The sequence below is a fragment of the Oryzias latipes genome, chromosome 15, assembly GCF_002234675.1.
Source record: "Oryzias latipes chromosome 15, ASM223467v1".
In the NCBI taxonomy this organism is placed as follows: Eukaryota; Metazoa; Chordata; class Actinopteri; order Beloniformes; family Adrianichthyidae; genus Oryzias; species Oryzias latipes.
In genome coordinates this window covers 19,682,812-19,699,588 of record NC_019873.2, presented here as the reverse complement: position 1 = coordinate 19,699,588, position 16,777 = coordinate 19,682,812, and the positions used below count along the sequence as shown (strand labels likewise).

General features: G+C 37.0%; 1 protein-coding gene across 1 annotated transcript in view; it reads right to left on the bottom strand.

Moving 5' to 3' along the window:
- Positions 1-16,777, bottom strand: part of LOC101170785 (VPS10 domain-containing receptor SorCS1) — a 64,128-nt gene that overhangs the window by 29,936 nt on the left and 17,415 nt on the right. Inside the window, exons 2-5 of the mRNA XM_023963117.1 lie at positions 6,914-6,981; positions 5,124-5,223; positions 4,770-4,928; positions 3,339-3,412 (exon numbers count right to left, since the gene is read on the bottom strand). Of these exons, the coding sequence (XP_023818885.1) occupies positions 3,339-3,412; positions 4,770-4,928; positions 5,124-5,223; positions 6,914-6,981 (401 nt within the window). The remainder of the gene's footprint in view (positions 1-3,338; positions 3,413-4,769; positions 4,929-5,123; positions 5,224-6,913; positions 6,982-16,777) is intronic.

Genomic DNA, 16,777 nt, shown 5'->3' with positions numbered 1-16,777 from the left:
TGCAAGTTCTTCCCCTTTAGAGTAGTGTAGCAAACTTTATAACACAGGGACTAATAACAGGGATTCAAATCCTGCAGTACCAGACGTATGCCCCTGCTAAACCCAGTACATGTGCAGGCCCGTCTAAAGTTTGCTGGAGAGCATTTGGATGATCCAGAAGAGGATTAGGAGAATGTCCTGTGGTCAGATGAAGCCAAAATATAACTTTTTGGTACGGACTCTCCTTGTCATTTTTGGAGAAGAAAGAATGTTGAGTTGCACCCAAACACCATACCTACTAAAGCATGGGGGTGGAAACATCATGCAGGCTGTTTTTCAGCAAGGGACCAAGACGACTAATCAGTGTATAGGAAAGAATAAATGGGGCCATGTATCGTCAGATTTTGAGTGAAAACTTTCTTCCATCAGCAACAGCATTGAAGATGAAACATAGCTAGGTCTTTCAGCATGACAACGATCCCAAACACACTGCCCGGGTAATGAAGGAGTGACTTCATAAGAAGCATTTTAAGGTCCTGGAGTGGCCTAGCTCTACATACAAAATGCGCATCCATCGAACATGCTTTGAAAGTTAAACCAGCTCAAATTTTGACCAGAGACTCTGATTTTGTAGTGATGAATAGTTAGTAGTGTCCTTTCCAATTCACAGAATTGCCAACCCTTTGAAAATTGATCATAGAGGAGAAATTGATAATTGTGGTTTGTGTCCGACCCTAATTAGCCTATACACCACCAGGTCTTTCATGTAATAAAGCTGTGACAAAAATGGCTCGGAGCAACATTCTTGAGATCTTCCACCTATAAGTACATGTGCTAGTATCGGGTAGTTACAGTCCAGTGTGAACATCAGATGCTAAATTGTTTTTTTTCCAAATGACTATAAAACTGTATTTTTTGTGTGTGTTTTCATGTCATTTAATGTTTTAAGACACATGGAGAAACACCATGTCATGAAGAAACCCTGTGATGATTTTGTGGATTTTTTTCTATATCCCTGTTATGCAGATCTAAATTGAACGCTGGCAATTTCTAATTTTTACACATATGAAAAAAGGGTTGGTCAACAAATAAAACTGTAATCCACGGCTTGTTAATGGCTTCGCTTTTTTCTTCCATTATTTTATTCTCTAGGGTTAAAACAGCACCAATAAATGAGGGTGTTAAAAAAATAATGTGTGTTGTGTGTTGAATAAACAAAGAGGGAGAGAAAACTTGCACACCCATTGACTGAACTGCATCTGTGTTTCCACAAAGCCCATCTGGACACCAACAAATAGACAGAATAGTAATTGTAGTATATATAGTATAAACAAGCTGTGAAGATAACTGGCATCATTTTTACTATGAGAAATTAGCACTTGCATGATGTGTTTATGAGATAGAATGATTTTTTTTTTAAAGGAATAGAGTTTTTCACTCTGCTTTCAGGAGAATAGGCTGTGACATACCAGTCCTGGAGGACATTTACAAGTCTAGACTTAAAAAGAGCCTTCAGATCCATACTGTGACAGGGATGTTTGACTTTCTGTCCTAAGGGAAACAATGCCACGCATTATATCTGGTCAAGCTAGAAGTGACGCTCAAAAACCTGCATGACTTTGATTAATGCTTTTTGAAAAACTTGTGCATCTTATTTTATTTTGGTTAACTCTTTTCTTTTTATACATTTTAAGATTGTGTCCATGTTGCATCTGTAGGCTTCCATCCATCTTCAGAACTCACCATCTAGCTTTAGGGTTCGAGGGGTTGCTGGAGCCAACCCAGCAACTGTTAGGCAAAAGTGTGGTATACTCTGAACAGGTCGCCCAGTCTGTTGCAGATCTCTAGGCTTATGCTTTGTATATTTTCATCTATCCATCCATCTTCCAAATCTTCCCTTTTGGGGTCACATGGCTGTTGGAGGCTATCCCAGCTACTGTTGGACAGGTTGCCAGACTGTTGGAGGTTGTTTTATATTTAGGGGTGTGACGATAACCTCATCACAGCACGTTTTTTTGAAATATTTTTTGGAACTTTTTTTAATTTTATTTTTGAAAGTTCTGCATGTATAAATAAAGGCGGAGCCTCCTGCCCCGCGTTCTTCATGGCTACCGGGAAGGTAGCAAAGTGTCTGCAGTAATTTTATTACTGGGCAATATATAATATTCTGAGAAGATGTCTATTCCAGAGAGCACAGGTGAAGCCTCGCTTGCAGCTCGAGAACGGTCCGCTGCAGAAGAATCAACACGCACCCTCTACAGACTTGTGCGCCCTTCTTCCTCCTACACACGCAGCGCGCTGACACACATACACAGTCATTCTACAACACCTATATAGTTAGTTCATTAGTTGTTACTGTTATTTGTTATTGAAGAATACTGCATGGCAACGCGGCCGCCAGGGTATTTTGCGCCCCTTAGTACCAACTACCAACTTCATCACCGCGGTGATCAAAAATCCCACACCATCACAGCTCTATTTTATATACACTGTTTTTAGTGCACCATAGCTCTTTGCAACTGTGCTTCCAATATGGTTTTTATACTAGAAATGGCAAATAAATGAACTGAATTATTCCAATCAATGCTAAATCTTTTAGATTTCCATTTAATTTTCCATACACATCACCAAGATTCCTTGATTGTCCATGGTAGAATTGTAGTTCAGTCAGTATGCCAGAATTCATATTTTTTTCTAGAAAGCATTATAAAACCAAAAAGAAAAAAAAAAGTGTACAATGTGTAGGTAAAAACATTAGCACTAAACATCTAAACTAAACATCTGACAACAAAAGGAACAAATTATAAATCTAGTGCCACATCCTTACTGGCATTCCTTTTTTAAATAGGCATTTAAAAAAAAAGACAATTTGCAAAGATGTTGTTTAGATAGTACTATGACAACACTGTTAATATTTTAGTAGGAGAGTGCATTAACTCAAATATTAATTTACCTTAGACACCCACTTAGCTTTGTAGTTTAACAAATGAAACAAATTATTTATGTGAATATGATATTCTTTCTCCTAGTCATGTCTCCTATAATAAACGCAAAGTCTGACTAATATTTAACCTTTGTTTAGAATGACATCTAGAAACAGTTTTGGAAATATCACGACATTTCCTAAAAGTACACTGGCAGCTCTGTGTGTCAGTGCTGTTTCAAATTAGACTCTGTAACATTTCTGCTTTTCTCCTGTAATTGAGCTGCGCGCTGATCTTTTCCCCTCGGCACTGCCATAGTGAGCAGAATGTCAAAATTACACACATAATTAAATTCACAGACTTCGTACAAAAATATTGCACCTTTTCTTTTTTTCTTCTTTTCTTTTGGTCAAGTGACCAGTATGTTGGTCTTACCAGTAGAATCTGTTGGGGACGACGTTATCGTGCACAAACTGCCATCTCCTCCCAAACTCAACAGACACATAGAGCTGAAAAACAAGAGTGCGCTCATCAGATTAGAAAGTGGATACATTAAAGACACAATAACTAGATTAAAGCCAGTGACATCAATGTGATTGCAAAAATGTATCCATAAAGGAAAAAAAAAATCCAGTGTGAATTGTTGCCTTAATTTCCTGTTCTTAGCTGACAGGAATGGCACCCGATGTGGTCTTCTGCTGCTGTAGCCCATGTGCCTCAAGGTTGGAAGTGTTGTGGGTTCAGAGATGGTCTTCTGCAGACCTCGGTTGTAACCAGTGGTTACTTGAGTTACTATTGCCTTTCTATTAAAATCCAAGTAGATCCGCAGTTTCTGAAATCCTCGAACCAGCTCATCTGGCACCAACAATCATGCCACGTTCAAAGTCACTTCAATCAACTTTCTTTCTCATTCTGATGCTCGGTTTGAACTGCAGCAGATTGTCTTGACCATGTCTACATGCCTACATGCACTGAGCGTCTGCTATGTGATTGTCTGATAAAAATGTGCGTTAACAGTCAGTTGGACAGGTGTACCTAAAAAAAAAAGAGACCAGCGAGTGTCGTTTAGTTACTGTACATTAATTTGCCAATAAAAAAAAAAACATATTTAATGTTATCTATGTTTTTCTAGGGCGCTGGGATGTTTTAGTTGTGAAGTTTCTCATCTCCCTTCAGTGATTGAGCAGAAACATTTAAGCTCTTGATTGTTACGATGGCGAGCATCACTCTGACTCATCTCAGTGCAAAAGAAAGAAACAACACTGGTTTATAGAAAAACAAACGACTTGAAAGCAAACTTGTCTGCAAAAACTTCTGCATTTTCAACAACACTTTGTGGTCATCAGCTAATCTACAGCACTGCAATCCTAACTCCACAATTTGTAGTTTTTAACTCCCTAAAAGAAATTATTTTCTCAAGTGCAAGCTAGGAAATCCTGAGTCTGGTGTCTGTTCTGCTGAGTGAAGCAGACAGTGCTCAGTAATAAAGAGTATGTGTTTGTGCTCAGTTATCTGTGTGCAGGGGGGGGGGGCATCTCCTTGTTTGCCTTCTCTTAACCCTGTCTAGAACTAATCCATTCAAGGTTGTCTGGAGCAGGACCTCACAGCTCATTCATGGATGCAGCAGTCCTGCTCCTGCGATGGAAGCTGCTGCCAAAATGCAACTCTGTATTCATTTTGTGAAAGTAGCTTCTCTATCAAAATGAACACTTTTGACTATGATGATAACACATTTTATATTCATGACTACAATCAGGCAGAAAATGAGAAAACCCATGCAGATCCACTGTTGCAATGTCAAAAAGATGCTTTTTTTAATGCTTTGAATACATTTTAATCTGGCACCATAACACACCCACACATTACCTTTTGGTCGTGGCTGTAAGCCAAGATCCAATCCTCCTGCTCGGGATGAAAAAGCAGGCTGAGGATATCAAAGGTTAAGCCGTGTTTCTGATAGGTCGCCCCCTCGTCGAGGCTAATGAGCAGGCTGCTCTCTACCTCTGGGTCAGTCAGTAACATTATCTTAGACAAGAAAAAGAAAGGGAATCAGCAGCCCACCATGACAACATCCATTCAACAGGGCTTAAGTGTGTGCTTATTCAATCTGCAGCTTGGAATAGATGCTGGCTCCAGCAAGACTGCTTTTTGGTGAACATGGAAATCTGCTGACAGATGTATTCAGGGCCTGCGGAATTCTTCAGAAAACGCTCGACTTACCTTCCTTTTGTTGTTTGGACTCACATACAAGTAGCTCAGTATGGTTTTGCTACCAACTTTCTCATTAAGGTTTTCATATGTGGTCCCATAATCCGTTGATCTATAATTCAATTGTTAAAAGGAAGAAAAGAACACAAGAAAACCTTGATAGTTCAGATGCTAATGGCATTTTTAAGCATGTCAGGCAAGCAGAAAATTGCAACAACACAAAGTCTTAAAGCAATTTGATAGATGAATGGACATGTTTTCAATTATCAAAGAGATCTTGTATATTACTTCACTGATTAGTCCAACTGTTGTGCACATCTAACTGTCTCACTAATACACATTAAAAGTAACCCAGGAGTTGAAATGTTTACTATTTAATATATTGTTATCATATTTGTTCAGAGCATTCTTGCCTGTAATAGATGTCAGAGAGTATTCTGACAAATGGATATTTGGCTGATTATAATTATATTATTTCCAATTCAGGTGTCAAATAACATTTTGTGGATGTTAACTTTTAATGGCTGAATCCAAATTGCTCCCTACCCCTCTGGCTCCTCCCTATTGCTCCAATTGTAGGGCATTTGAAGCTGTAGTGGTGTCAAAAAAGTTTTTTTTTTCTTTTTTCTTTTTTTAGGGAGCTGTAGCTACTTTGGGCTGGCTGTTCCACTGCCGGTAGGATATAGAGGAGAAGCTAATTTCTTAACATAGGTATGCTCTAAAGCACAGAAATTTACATTTACTTTTTGTGTTAGAATGACTTTTAACGTTATAAAACCAATGTTATGTATTTTCCAATCTAACATGGCTCATTGGTGACTATTGATGGCATCATCAAGTGGTGGCAAGGTCTTAATTTAAAGACACAGGCTATGTCCAAATTCCTTCCATACTACCCAACTACTAAAAAACTATATAGTTTGGGACATCTAGTGCCCTGGATTTTTAAAGTAATTCAAACCCAATCCTCACAAATTTTTTTTTTTTGGGCAAATATGATGTCACTCAGTAAAAACCTAATAAATACCAACAATTTACAAAGAACGTTTATGAAACCACTGTTTTGATGATGAAAAACGTTGGCTTATTTAAAAAAAAAATATATGCATATTTTTAAACAGGTTTTTTGCAAAAATTGTTCAAACGCAGTGAATTGTGATCTTTATTCCCCAATCTAGTGAGCATTGATGCACACTTTTTTTGCAGAGACTTCTAGGAAGTGTTTAGGGCACTCTTATCGAATTGAAGATTCAGAACTACAAAATGGAGAATGCAATGTTGCACTATGAGTGAGAAGTGGTGAAAGAATTTGGACATAGCCAATATTTTTTCTATATCTCTCAGTTTTAAGGGATAAATGCTTGGATGGAGAGAAGCCGTAGGTGTAGAAAAGAAATTAGAAATTTGGATTCGGCCAATGTCAAATTTCAGTGTTGCTGCTTTACTAATTTACTGCAGAGGCATTTTTTAGACTTGCGTTTGATTCATAATTTTATGTTTGTTGTATCTTTTTAACCTCTGACACGCTATATATTTAGTTATAAAGGCAATGCCAAATGCATTTATGAAAAAAAAATGTATGCATTATCTTGTTTTGTTGAACTCCACTTCAAGAAAACTGCCAAAACCCTTTTTATGAGCAAACAAAAATAGCAATGTACGTTACAGGAGCCACAACTTTTAAAGTAAAGTGCCACTTATGTGTCCATTAAGAATCATTTAAATCAGGGAAGGTTAAGAAGAAGCCATTAGTTTTTTTTGCTGCACAGATTTGAACAAAAAGACAGAACAGGATATCTTACCTCCACAAAGAGCTCTCTGTCACTCTGCCAGAGTTGAAGTCAAAGTATTTTGTCAACATGAGAATCACCTACAAAACAGATCAAACAGATTACCGACTTCAGGGGAGTGAATTGTGTACGCTGAGCAGCAATAAGGCGTCACAGTGAGACAGAAGCCGTGCACGTGCAGATTATTTTACCTTTCTGACAGACGCTGCTTTATTTTATTAAAAATAGTGATAGGATGTCACTCCAGAGCCACAACTCAAGGAGGCATTCATGAAAAAGCTTCTCATCTATGTAGGTTGGTGAGCTCTAAAAGACTGACTGATGAGCAGGATGTGGCATCCCCGACCGCACAGCGTTAGTGTCAAATATGTTACAGCTGTCACTCAAAACTGTTATAGCAAAACTTGATGAATAATCTGCCCATACTGTTTGGGGAATTGATTGTTCTTATATCATGTTTATGCTTTTTTATGTTCTGTGTTATTGTGTTTATTCTGTTTTTTGCAAAAGAAAAAAAAAATATTGCAAACGCAAAGCCCTGCCTGCACTCTGCAGAAATGGAGCCGGAACAACACTCTACTCTCTTGGGAAGCTTTTCCAGGCATCTTTTCTAGGCCTCTCGTTTGAGATGCCTCCTAATTATCAAGTGTTAGAAGCATTTGGGGTGGCCGTCCCCCACAAACAAGAAAGACTTCCATCGTGTAAACAAGATATCTGCATCAAGTATCTCTCATTAAATACCACAAACAAAACAGGACACTTTTTTAAAGCAAACAAGCAAATGTCGACAGCTTATTTTAATGTCTATAATCTAATGTATAGCAAAAGAAAAAAAAAAAAAAAACAGTTAGCCACCGTTCAAACTCAAAAGTTTAATGTAGATCAAAACCAAATGAGACAAAGAATCCAAAAATGTACTTTAAATTCTTAATCTTTTCTTGGTACTTACTCTAGTCAATCTTACCTTTATGGTCTGCATGCTTTGTTTTCATATAGTTATAATAGGATTATTGGGAAACAGGATGGATCAAAGTTGAGCTACAAACCTGCTGTTAAAGTCTGCTGAATGTAAAGGAATTCTCTTTATTCTAGGCCTGTTTTACTTCTAATGTGTCCAGTTTGTTACAACTTTGGTACACAGCGTCCAGACAGAGCTGCTGGAGATTTATGATCTGGCAGTAAAAATTGCCTTTATCCCCTCCCAAAGTCAAACCATCACAGCCACAGTCATTTACCATAAAACAGCTTGCAGCAGTTTGAAAATTATGACAAATTACACCCTCACTCCTTCTTCTGTTTGGAAATCAAAGTTTATGCATTTAAATGGGATCCGTCCAAGACTGAAGTATGATGTAATGCATCTACAGCCTCCTTGTTGACTGGGAAAGTTTCCTGTGCTGTGAAAGATGCCTGGATGCAGCCAACACATCAATACAGTGATAGAAAATTCACTTTGTAGCCGTGTCAGAAAGGTGTTTGAAGCTCAGCATGTCCTGTAAGACATTCAATTCTTGGCTGCTTGAAGAACCTTCCCTTAATGATTAGACAGCAGGCCTTATAATGGAAACTTCTCCAACCAATTTAAAACAGAAGTGACTGTATATTAAGCATATATTTCCTTTTATTTATTTTTTTAAGGGTTGTGTGGAAAACAGGACATGGCAGAAGCATCAGCACATGCATAAACTATAGTACCTGACGTCCGAGAGCAAGCAAATTGATTTTTTTCTGATTTAATCCTCTGCAAACATTAAACCTTGGCAGAGAATGAACCGGGATTTATTTGATGATTGTGTCCAAATGCGTGAAGGCAGCTTGCAGGGCTTTGGTTGAGCATAACAACTGTTTTGAGATCAGTGTTTTGCATTTAACAGCAACATATTTGAAAATACAAATTATGGTTCTGAAGAAGGAAGCACACGAGTGCACACTATAATTGATTCCCATTCTCACTAACCCGACGATCGACCTTCATCCGCCGTTGGCATTAAGTTCCCTCATCAATACATATGTCATTGCATTAGCAACAACAATTAAACAGAGGAATGATTCCATAATTGCAACAGTTACAGGATTTACTGAGTTGAATAGTAATGTAAAAAAGGCAAATACTGCAGACAAAAATTAGATCATGAGGGAAAATAAATATAAAAAGCTTTGAATCTCATTTTCTTATATGAAAAGAGGCGAGCAATCAGGAGCAACACAAAGCAAGCATGTACCTGCAAGATATAAAATAAATCTAATGGAGATGTTGAAAAAATATCCGCAGATGCCAGGCTAGGATGTAAAAAAAAAAGTTCAAGTCCTCTCAGGGGCTGGAGTATGACATTTCACTGTATAAACTCCCCACATTAAACAGCATCATTTAACACCTTTATAACGAAAGAACTGTCTGTTTCTATTTTATGGCTTATGGCCCCTGCATGTCACACAACAGCAGCTCCACGCTGCAGGAGAGCGCTCTGCCATACTTCAATACCACCTGAGCGGGACGCATAATGTTCTCTGGCTTTTGTCTGTCAGAACAATTCATATCACTTTATTAACAAAGGCAACATTTCCTCTTGGACCAGATGTTGCACTGAAGCCAGATTGTTTGAAGTTGGAGCTTTTGTCTCTCTGATGGATAGCAGGTCGAAGCATTCATGATTAATAGAGTAACTTTGCCCAACATAAACTTAATCACAGTTTTCATAAATAGTTTGAAATATTCTGGGGCATCTGGGTAATTTCTCAGATGTGACAACATCCATGGCTCTTTAAAAAGACAAGGTGCAGGTGCACCTCGCCACAGCTGTGGCTGGCAAGCAAAAGCACCGAGAGCTCTGCTTTATTGGACTTTTCAAACTGAGACGAGGGCTGTGTGTTGAAGTGGGAGCTCAGTTGATAGACCAACTGAAACGACTTGCAGCTTCTTATGGCTGGGACTCTCGCATCGTTTGTTTTTTCTTTATTTTTTCGTGCCATAATTGAAAGCGCATGCCAGTTCAGCAGCTCGGTCACAACGGCCTGCTGAGCTTGGAAGTTTGTGTGTGCAGGGGGGGGGGGGAGTTGAATCAATGCAGGCAAGATTAGGCAGCAAGTGGGTAGGATCTCTCAACCCAGACAAAGAGCAGAGCCTGCTGGGTAGAAAATGTTTCTTTTTTTTTTTTACTTTTCACCACTGTTAGAAATGTGGAAGCATTAAAGAATGATGGGTTACATGAGGAAAAAGTACAAAAGAAACAAGTTTTTGATATAAACTTAAAGGGATTCGAATTTTTTTTTGAAAGGGGACATTTCTTTTATTCACCAAAAGTTTTTAGGAATTTCAATGTGAGGTGTTCTTTTTTTTGTTTTTTTACATCAGTTAGATGGTTTAAGCCATTTACATGGGTAAACTAGGACCTCTGTTATTAAGAAAACACACAATGGTGAGTGAAATTACCTAAAACGAACGTAATATTAATTCAAAAAGCATCTACTAAATATTCATAATTGTGTTTACATAACTGTTCAGTAGAATCATTTAATGAACTAATGAAGCAAAAGTGATGGTAGCATTAAAGACCCACTCAGATCATCTTCTAATCCATCTTTTTTTTTTTTTTTTTTTTTAAATCATGATTGTTTTTGTTTTCTTAGTCTAAAAGGAAAATTGTTTTTTTGGACATCGTTTCCCCCGCCCCACCCACCAATAACTGAGAGCTCTGTTCACTGCTCTCCCGCTACCTTGCAGCCCCTCACAACCCCAACCTAACAATACTGGGGCAACAAAAATGGTGAGCAATATCAGATCCAATCAGCCGTACAGTTTTGAGCTAGATGCCAGCTCGGACCTGGAAGCAGATGCATCAGAATGAAATGGAGCAGAAAGCTTGTGGCCCACCCAGCATATTTTATACACAACAAGTATAATCCTTTTAAACTGCATTTTTGTCAGCTCCTGATTCAGAATGCGACAAGATGATATTGAAACACAATTTTCATTGGAGTAGGTCTTAAATACTTTGTTGCGCCCTATCCTGTTGGAAAATTATAGACCATATAGTCTTGACATTTCATCCAAGACAAACAGTGGCAGATGCTCCAGACCATAGTCAAACCTCCACATTCTCTTCCTGATGTGATGCATTTTTGCATTTACAAACAGAGCTGATGTTTCCGAGAAAGGTCAAGTTTGTTTTATCTTTCCAAAAGGCATTTTCCCAGAAGCTTTGCATATCTTTTCATTTGGCCAAATCCAGCCTTGCTTTTGTGTTTTACCTTCAGTATTGTAATGTTGTTTACTTTGGTCATGTCTCTAGTCCAATTTGGCTTCACCTTCAACTTTGATTTCTTGCTCTCAACTTTTTTGCAGCCCATGTTCAGCGGCTCACAGTTCTGTTAAACGACTTTTCAAAAGCAATGTCTGATTTTTGAAAGGTTATGTCTCCTTTTAGTTTTAAATGAGGGCTTTTGAAGGGTACGTCCAAGTGAGAAGACAAATGCTATGTCCCAATTCTCTCTCTACTCCATTACTTAAAAAAAAAAAGGAGCACTATAGATTTTCAAAGATATTCGGACACCATTCTCACTACTTTTTTTTTTTTTTTTTTAATGGCAAGTTTGACAGATCTGATATCCCGAAGTAAAAAGCTAATAAATATGATCATTTTACAAAAGACTATTTGGGAATCCACTGGAAACCTTGGATGGCTTTTGAATAACAAGCTGAAATGTATTTTTTTACATAAAAAAGTTAAACAATGCGATATGGTCTATTTTTTGCAAATTTAACGAGTATTGATGCACAATGGTTTTTCCATTGAGACCCTGTGAATAGTAGGATAGTAGATTTGGACAGCTCTACTAAATGGCGAACACACTATAGAGCACTAAGCAGTTGTGAAGGACTTCAGACACAACCACAGACTGAAGGCAACAACTGTAGACCATAGAAAAGTTTTCTCAAGCACAGAATGAGACAGAAATTTTCAGCAGGAGACACTGAGGAAGACTGGAATTGCTTTGATTCATTGATCAAAGGTTGAGGCCCCAATTCAATTGAGGGCTATAAATACGTTTCAGACAGAGTTCTGACATTTCACCATCATTTCTGCAGACCGTCTTTCTACAAACAAACAAGTAGATGCCTTGGTTCCCAACAGCTACTCGTAGAATAACAGTGACTGAAGAAGCATAAGGAAAAGGTCCGTCTGAAGTCCCACCTCAAAGAGCTGTGTGACTAAAATACTGAAAAAAACAACATATAAATTGAATAAAAAAAGGGTTGAGATCTCATTTCACAGTTGCTGTTCCGCAAATTGATGTTTTCCTGTTGAAGAACAAACTTTTACATTTTCTGACTGATTTCAGTGAAGAAAAACTGTGGGGGGAGCACAGCTTGACAATGAAAAATAGATTCAGTGAGATTTCAAGATGGGAGAAAAGCTCGCCACAGGAGTGCTTGGTGTTTTAACAGAGCTGCCCTCCGCAATGTTGAGTTTTAACAAGTTCTCCTAGTTGTCCATGTAGCAAAGAAAATGTCACAGATGAAAAGGAAAAAAAAAAAGACTTCACTCATCAGGAAATAGAAACACAAACTTGGTTTGTGTGATCACCTTTTACCCTTCTTCATTTAAAGTCACTCATTGGGGATTAACCCAATCAGTTTTCAATTATTTACTTGGTGAAATGAAAAAAAACGAACGTTGTCACTGGTTACTGAACAACAACTGCTCACCATCTGGAGATTATTTGAAAGCCATTTCAAAAAGATTTCTGTTCTAGCTTTCTACTTTAAGAAAGACGACTCAAGATTTTGAAAGATTCGATTTGCAATCAGCTGACTAGGTGGGCATCACTTCCCAGCAAAGTTGAACCCTATAACGCTCAGAATTCCTGACAGAACGAAAGGCCATGCACATCTCATTATCTCAACAACTAATTCCAGAGCAGAAGGAACACAGTTTGACTGAAAAGACTGCTGGGACATTTTTCCTCTTGAAGAGGAGCATAGTGGCAGAGTTTAGTCCTAAAAACTGAATCAGTACAAACAAAAGCATGTTGTGATGTTTGCTCCCAGCTTTATGAAGCATTTCTGTAACTTAATTTACCAATGAAGTTTGTTATATTAGAACCATCTCCTACATTAAGTTTTTAGACAAATGAAAGCTTTATAGGGGCCTTATTTTTAGTCAAGAATTTAAAGGCTATCCTGAATATACAAAAAAAGAAATCATAAGGGATTAGAGGGCAAATATTTAATGTTTCTTCAGACTAGTTTGTGTTAAATTTGTAGAAAGTGATATTTAATGTCTTACTAGGTTGTTCAACATGTTTTTTTTTCCCCCATTTATGAATAAAACCATAGAGTTTAAGCGGAACCTGTCTCCTTTATCATATAGTTCTATGTTTGTAGTGCTCACCCCCCCCCCCCCCCCTCCTCCGCACCAGCCAGCTCAAATTGTCCATCACAGTCTCCCAAGGGAGAAGACAGACAGTTCAGGTCCACTTTTAAAGCAGCAGACATAGGATTTTCTAAGGATGTGAATTCTTCTTATGAAGGAGATGTGACCCGCTAAGGGGATGTTTGTGTTGATATGCTGAAGAGGCAGAATGAAGAAAAAAAGCAATAAAAAGAAGAGTCCTCATCGAATGCTTACTCATTTCTAAAGGTTTTCAAAAAAAAGAGAATGGGAGGCAGAGCAGCTCAGGCAGCTCTCATAAAACCAGTCCAGCAGGCTAACACCCTCTTTAGCTCAAAGCTAAAGAAGACCTTCAGTTATGCTGCCGTTGGGTTACACTTTCATGTCTGGATATCTTTACTCATTCTATAAAAAAATTAAAATAAATAAATAAAAATCTATGTTTAGCTGTATTACTTACCGTATATGTGTACATGCAGGTATAATTTGTTTATTTGTGTTTTTAAAAAAGGTCTTTTTTAATGGATCCAACTGTCAGTTGGATTGTTCTCAGAGGAAACTTTGGTTAACACCAAAATTCAAGCTTAAATTAGTATTGAGTGTATATTATCCCAAACAATTTTGATATTTCATGGGCGATTTGCTTAGGCAGAAAAAGAGGAGGATAGGTTGCCAAAATACCTTTAAGAATTTTCTAAAAAAAAAAAAAAAACATTTAAAAAAAATCTAGTTTGAAATTTGGCTCTCATTTTCTTTTATTCAAATTTAATTGGAATATTTAAGTTCATCAGTAAGTCATGGCTGAAACTTTTTTTATTTGCCAATTAAGACTTGGTTTATTTTGTTTATTTCAGAAATACCTACAGTTTATTTTTTTCCTAAAAATAAAAGACTTACTTTCAATTTTATTTAGTAAACCTATTGGAATGAATTAAATGGTACCAACTACAGGCCCTTGTGTTTAAAAAGTGAAAAGGAGAAGATAAAAGAAAATCTAATACTGAAAACTTTAGACTTCAAACATTAAAAAGGGAACAGAGTCTGGAAAAAAAAATGGAAAAAAAACAAAAAAAAAGAAATCAATGAATGTAAAAAATTCCTTGAAGATGGTTCACTGATCATGTTTTTTCAGACATCCACCGGCAGGTCAGTGTTCTGGAATGTCTTTTTTCCTTTAAGTCGAAATGTTTGTCTTCTGTGTGCATTTAACCTGACCATAGAGATAATAAAATCCAAGTCATTCTCACAAGTAATCAATACACCTTGTGCCTTTTGGTATCTAAGCAAAGATTTAGTTATTTTCCAAATCCCCCTGCTATTGATTCTCATTCCCCTCCCAACTTCTTGATCTGGTGAGCATACATTTATTTCTCAGTTATTGGACTCCAATTTTATGCTTAAATCGAATTTATCACATCAGGTAGTGATGGAGAACACCACATGCAGGAGACTTGTAAACATGACAAAACTTTCACTGGAGAAACTTAAACATGAGCAACTAACAAATAAAAGCTGTGCACTTAAACCTTGCAACCCAGTTTAAATGCCAAAAACAATCATGTGGCATAGCAGAGCTGGCAACTGAAACTGGGCTTAAATACACAGAGGACTAATTAACTCAAGCAGAAACATCTGAGGTGATTAGAAACTGAAAACAGGTGTGATTCCCATGCAGAGAAACCGAAACATACAAAATACTGTAAACACACATAAAACAAACACAAAAACCAACAAACAAATTCAATCACAGCTGCAGATTTAGACAGAACGACATTAACTTGACTTTTTAATCTGCCTGACTAGAGTCTCTGAGAATCTTTAGGATCAAAACAAAAAAGATATTTTTTCTTAAAGTGACCTAATAAAGCGTATAGATAGATAGATAGAATTTATTCTAGACTCATGGGCCAATCACTAAAAAGGGAGTACACAGACCCACTACATTAAAAATACACAGTGTAAAGAATACTCAAGTTGAGGTACAGTATTAGTTAATAAAAAATAAATAAATTAAATATATATAATTGTAAGAATCACAGTTTGATCTGTAAATCCTTGCTATTGATTTGTGATATATTTATATATATATATATATATGTATATATATAAAGTGTGTGTGTGTGTGTGGGTGTGTGTGCGTGTGTGTGTGTGTGTGTGTGTGTGTGTGTGTGCGTGTGTGTGTGTGTGTGTGTTTGTGTGTGTTCACAGTTCAAGCTTTGATTCTTACAATTTGATCTAGATATGTGTAGATATGTTTAAATAGAAAACCACAAACATTTTCAAAGAAAGAAATTATATTTATTACATTAGGCAATGTCACACTTAAAAGTTTTTTTTGTCAACTTCCTGGTTGGTTGGGTATAACTCTAGCAGTAAACAAAACATAAAACAGCACTTATACTTTGGATCGTTTTACGTGAAATGTTGTCCACAGCTTTTCCATCAAAGTTTTGCTGTATACAGTTGCAGTAGATAGATGACAAGAAGACAGTAAATAAAAAAAAGACACATCAACACCTTAATAAAAATGAATCTGTAACAACTAGAAAACACTTAGTTCTAAACTGACAACAGTGTTTCCAACAGACATGTTTTAAAAAATAACCTTTGTTTTTCATTTTAGAGGAAATAAAATGTTCCACCCTTTACTAGAACATTTTACACACACGTTCCAGTGTGGCTTCTCTACCATGCTTTCAGACACTAATATGACATCACATTATTGATCACAAGTCTGTTTTTTATTCTTCCTAAGTCATATTCATTATATTTCTAAATTAAATTGTTGATTATATTTGAAGGATAAAATATATGGCTACTTCAAGGATATCATGAAGATGGAGCATACGATTGTCGTAAATCTGGTAAATGTATCATGAAGGGTTCAGAAGGCTAATGACAGTAGCATGTTATTGTGGCGTATGGGTGATGCTGTCATACGGTTTTCGCCCTGATGCCAAACTTTAGTCATTAGTACGGTGCAAGTATCTGCCACCCGTGTGCCCTGCACAGGTTTGTTCATTTTTTGCCCGTATACAACTTACAATTTATGACTAAGGCTTAAACCCATTTTTCAACATAAAACCTATACATATACACATATGTTCTCACAAATTACAAGTACAGTCCTGACTGTAAGATTACTAGGTGCCTCACTTTTAAAACCACCTTTGTTTCAGTTTTGAACAGACAGTGTACAACTTATCTCAGCATGCCGCACACGCTTTTACACACCTGCAGTCAGCTGTGCCTCATTATATGTATGGTATTCTTATTTTAAATAAAAAGACTCATTATGGCTGACAAACAACCATCTCTGCTATGGAATTAGACATCAAACTTGGTGCCACTGTGGCCACCCGCCAAACTTTGGGAACTATCTGTATCACACTGAAACAATATTAATTAATTGCAAGAATCTTCATAATCTTAAGGATTATTAATACTGATAATATTTAATTAATAACCAGTCTACATTTAAATT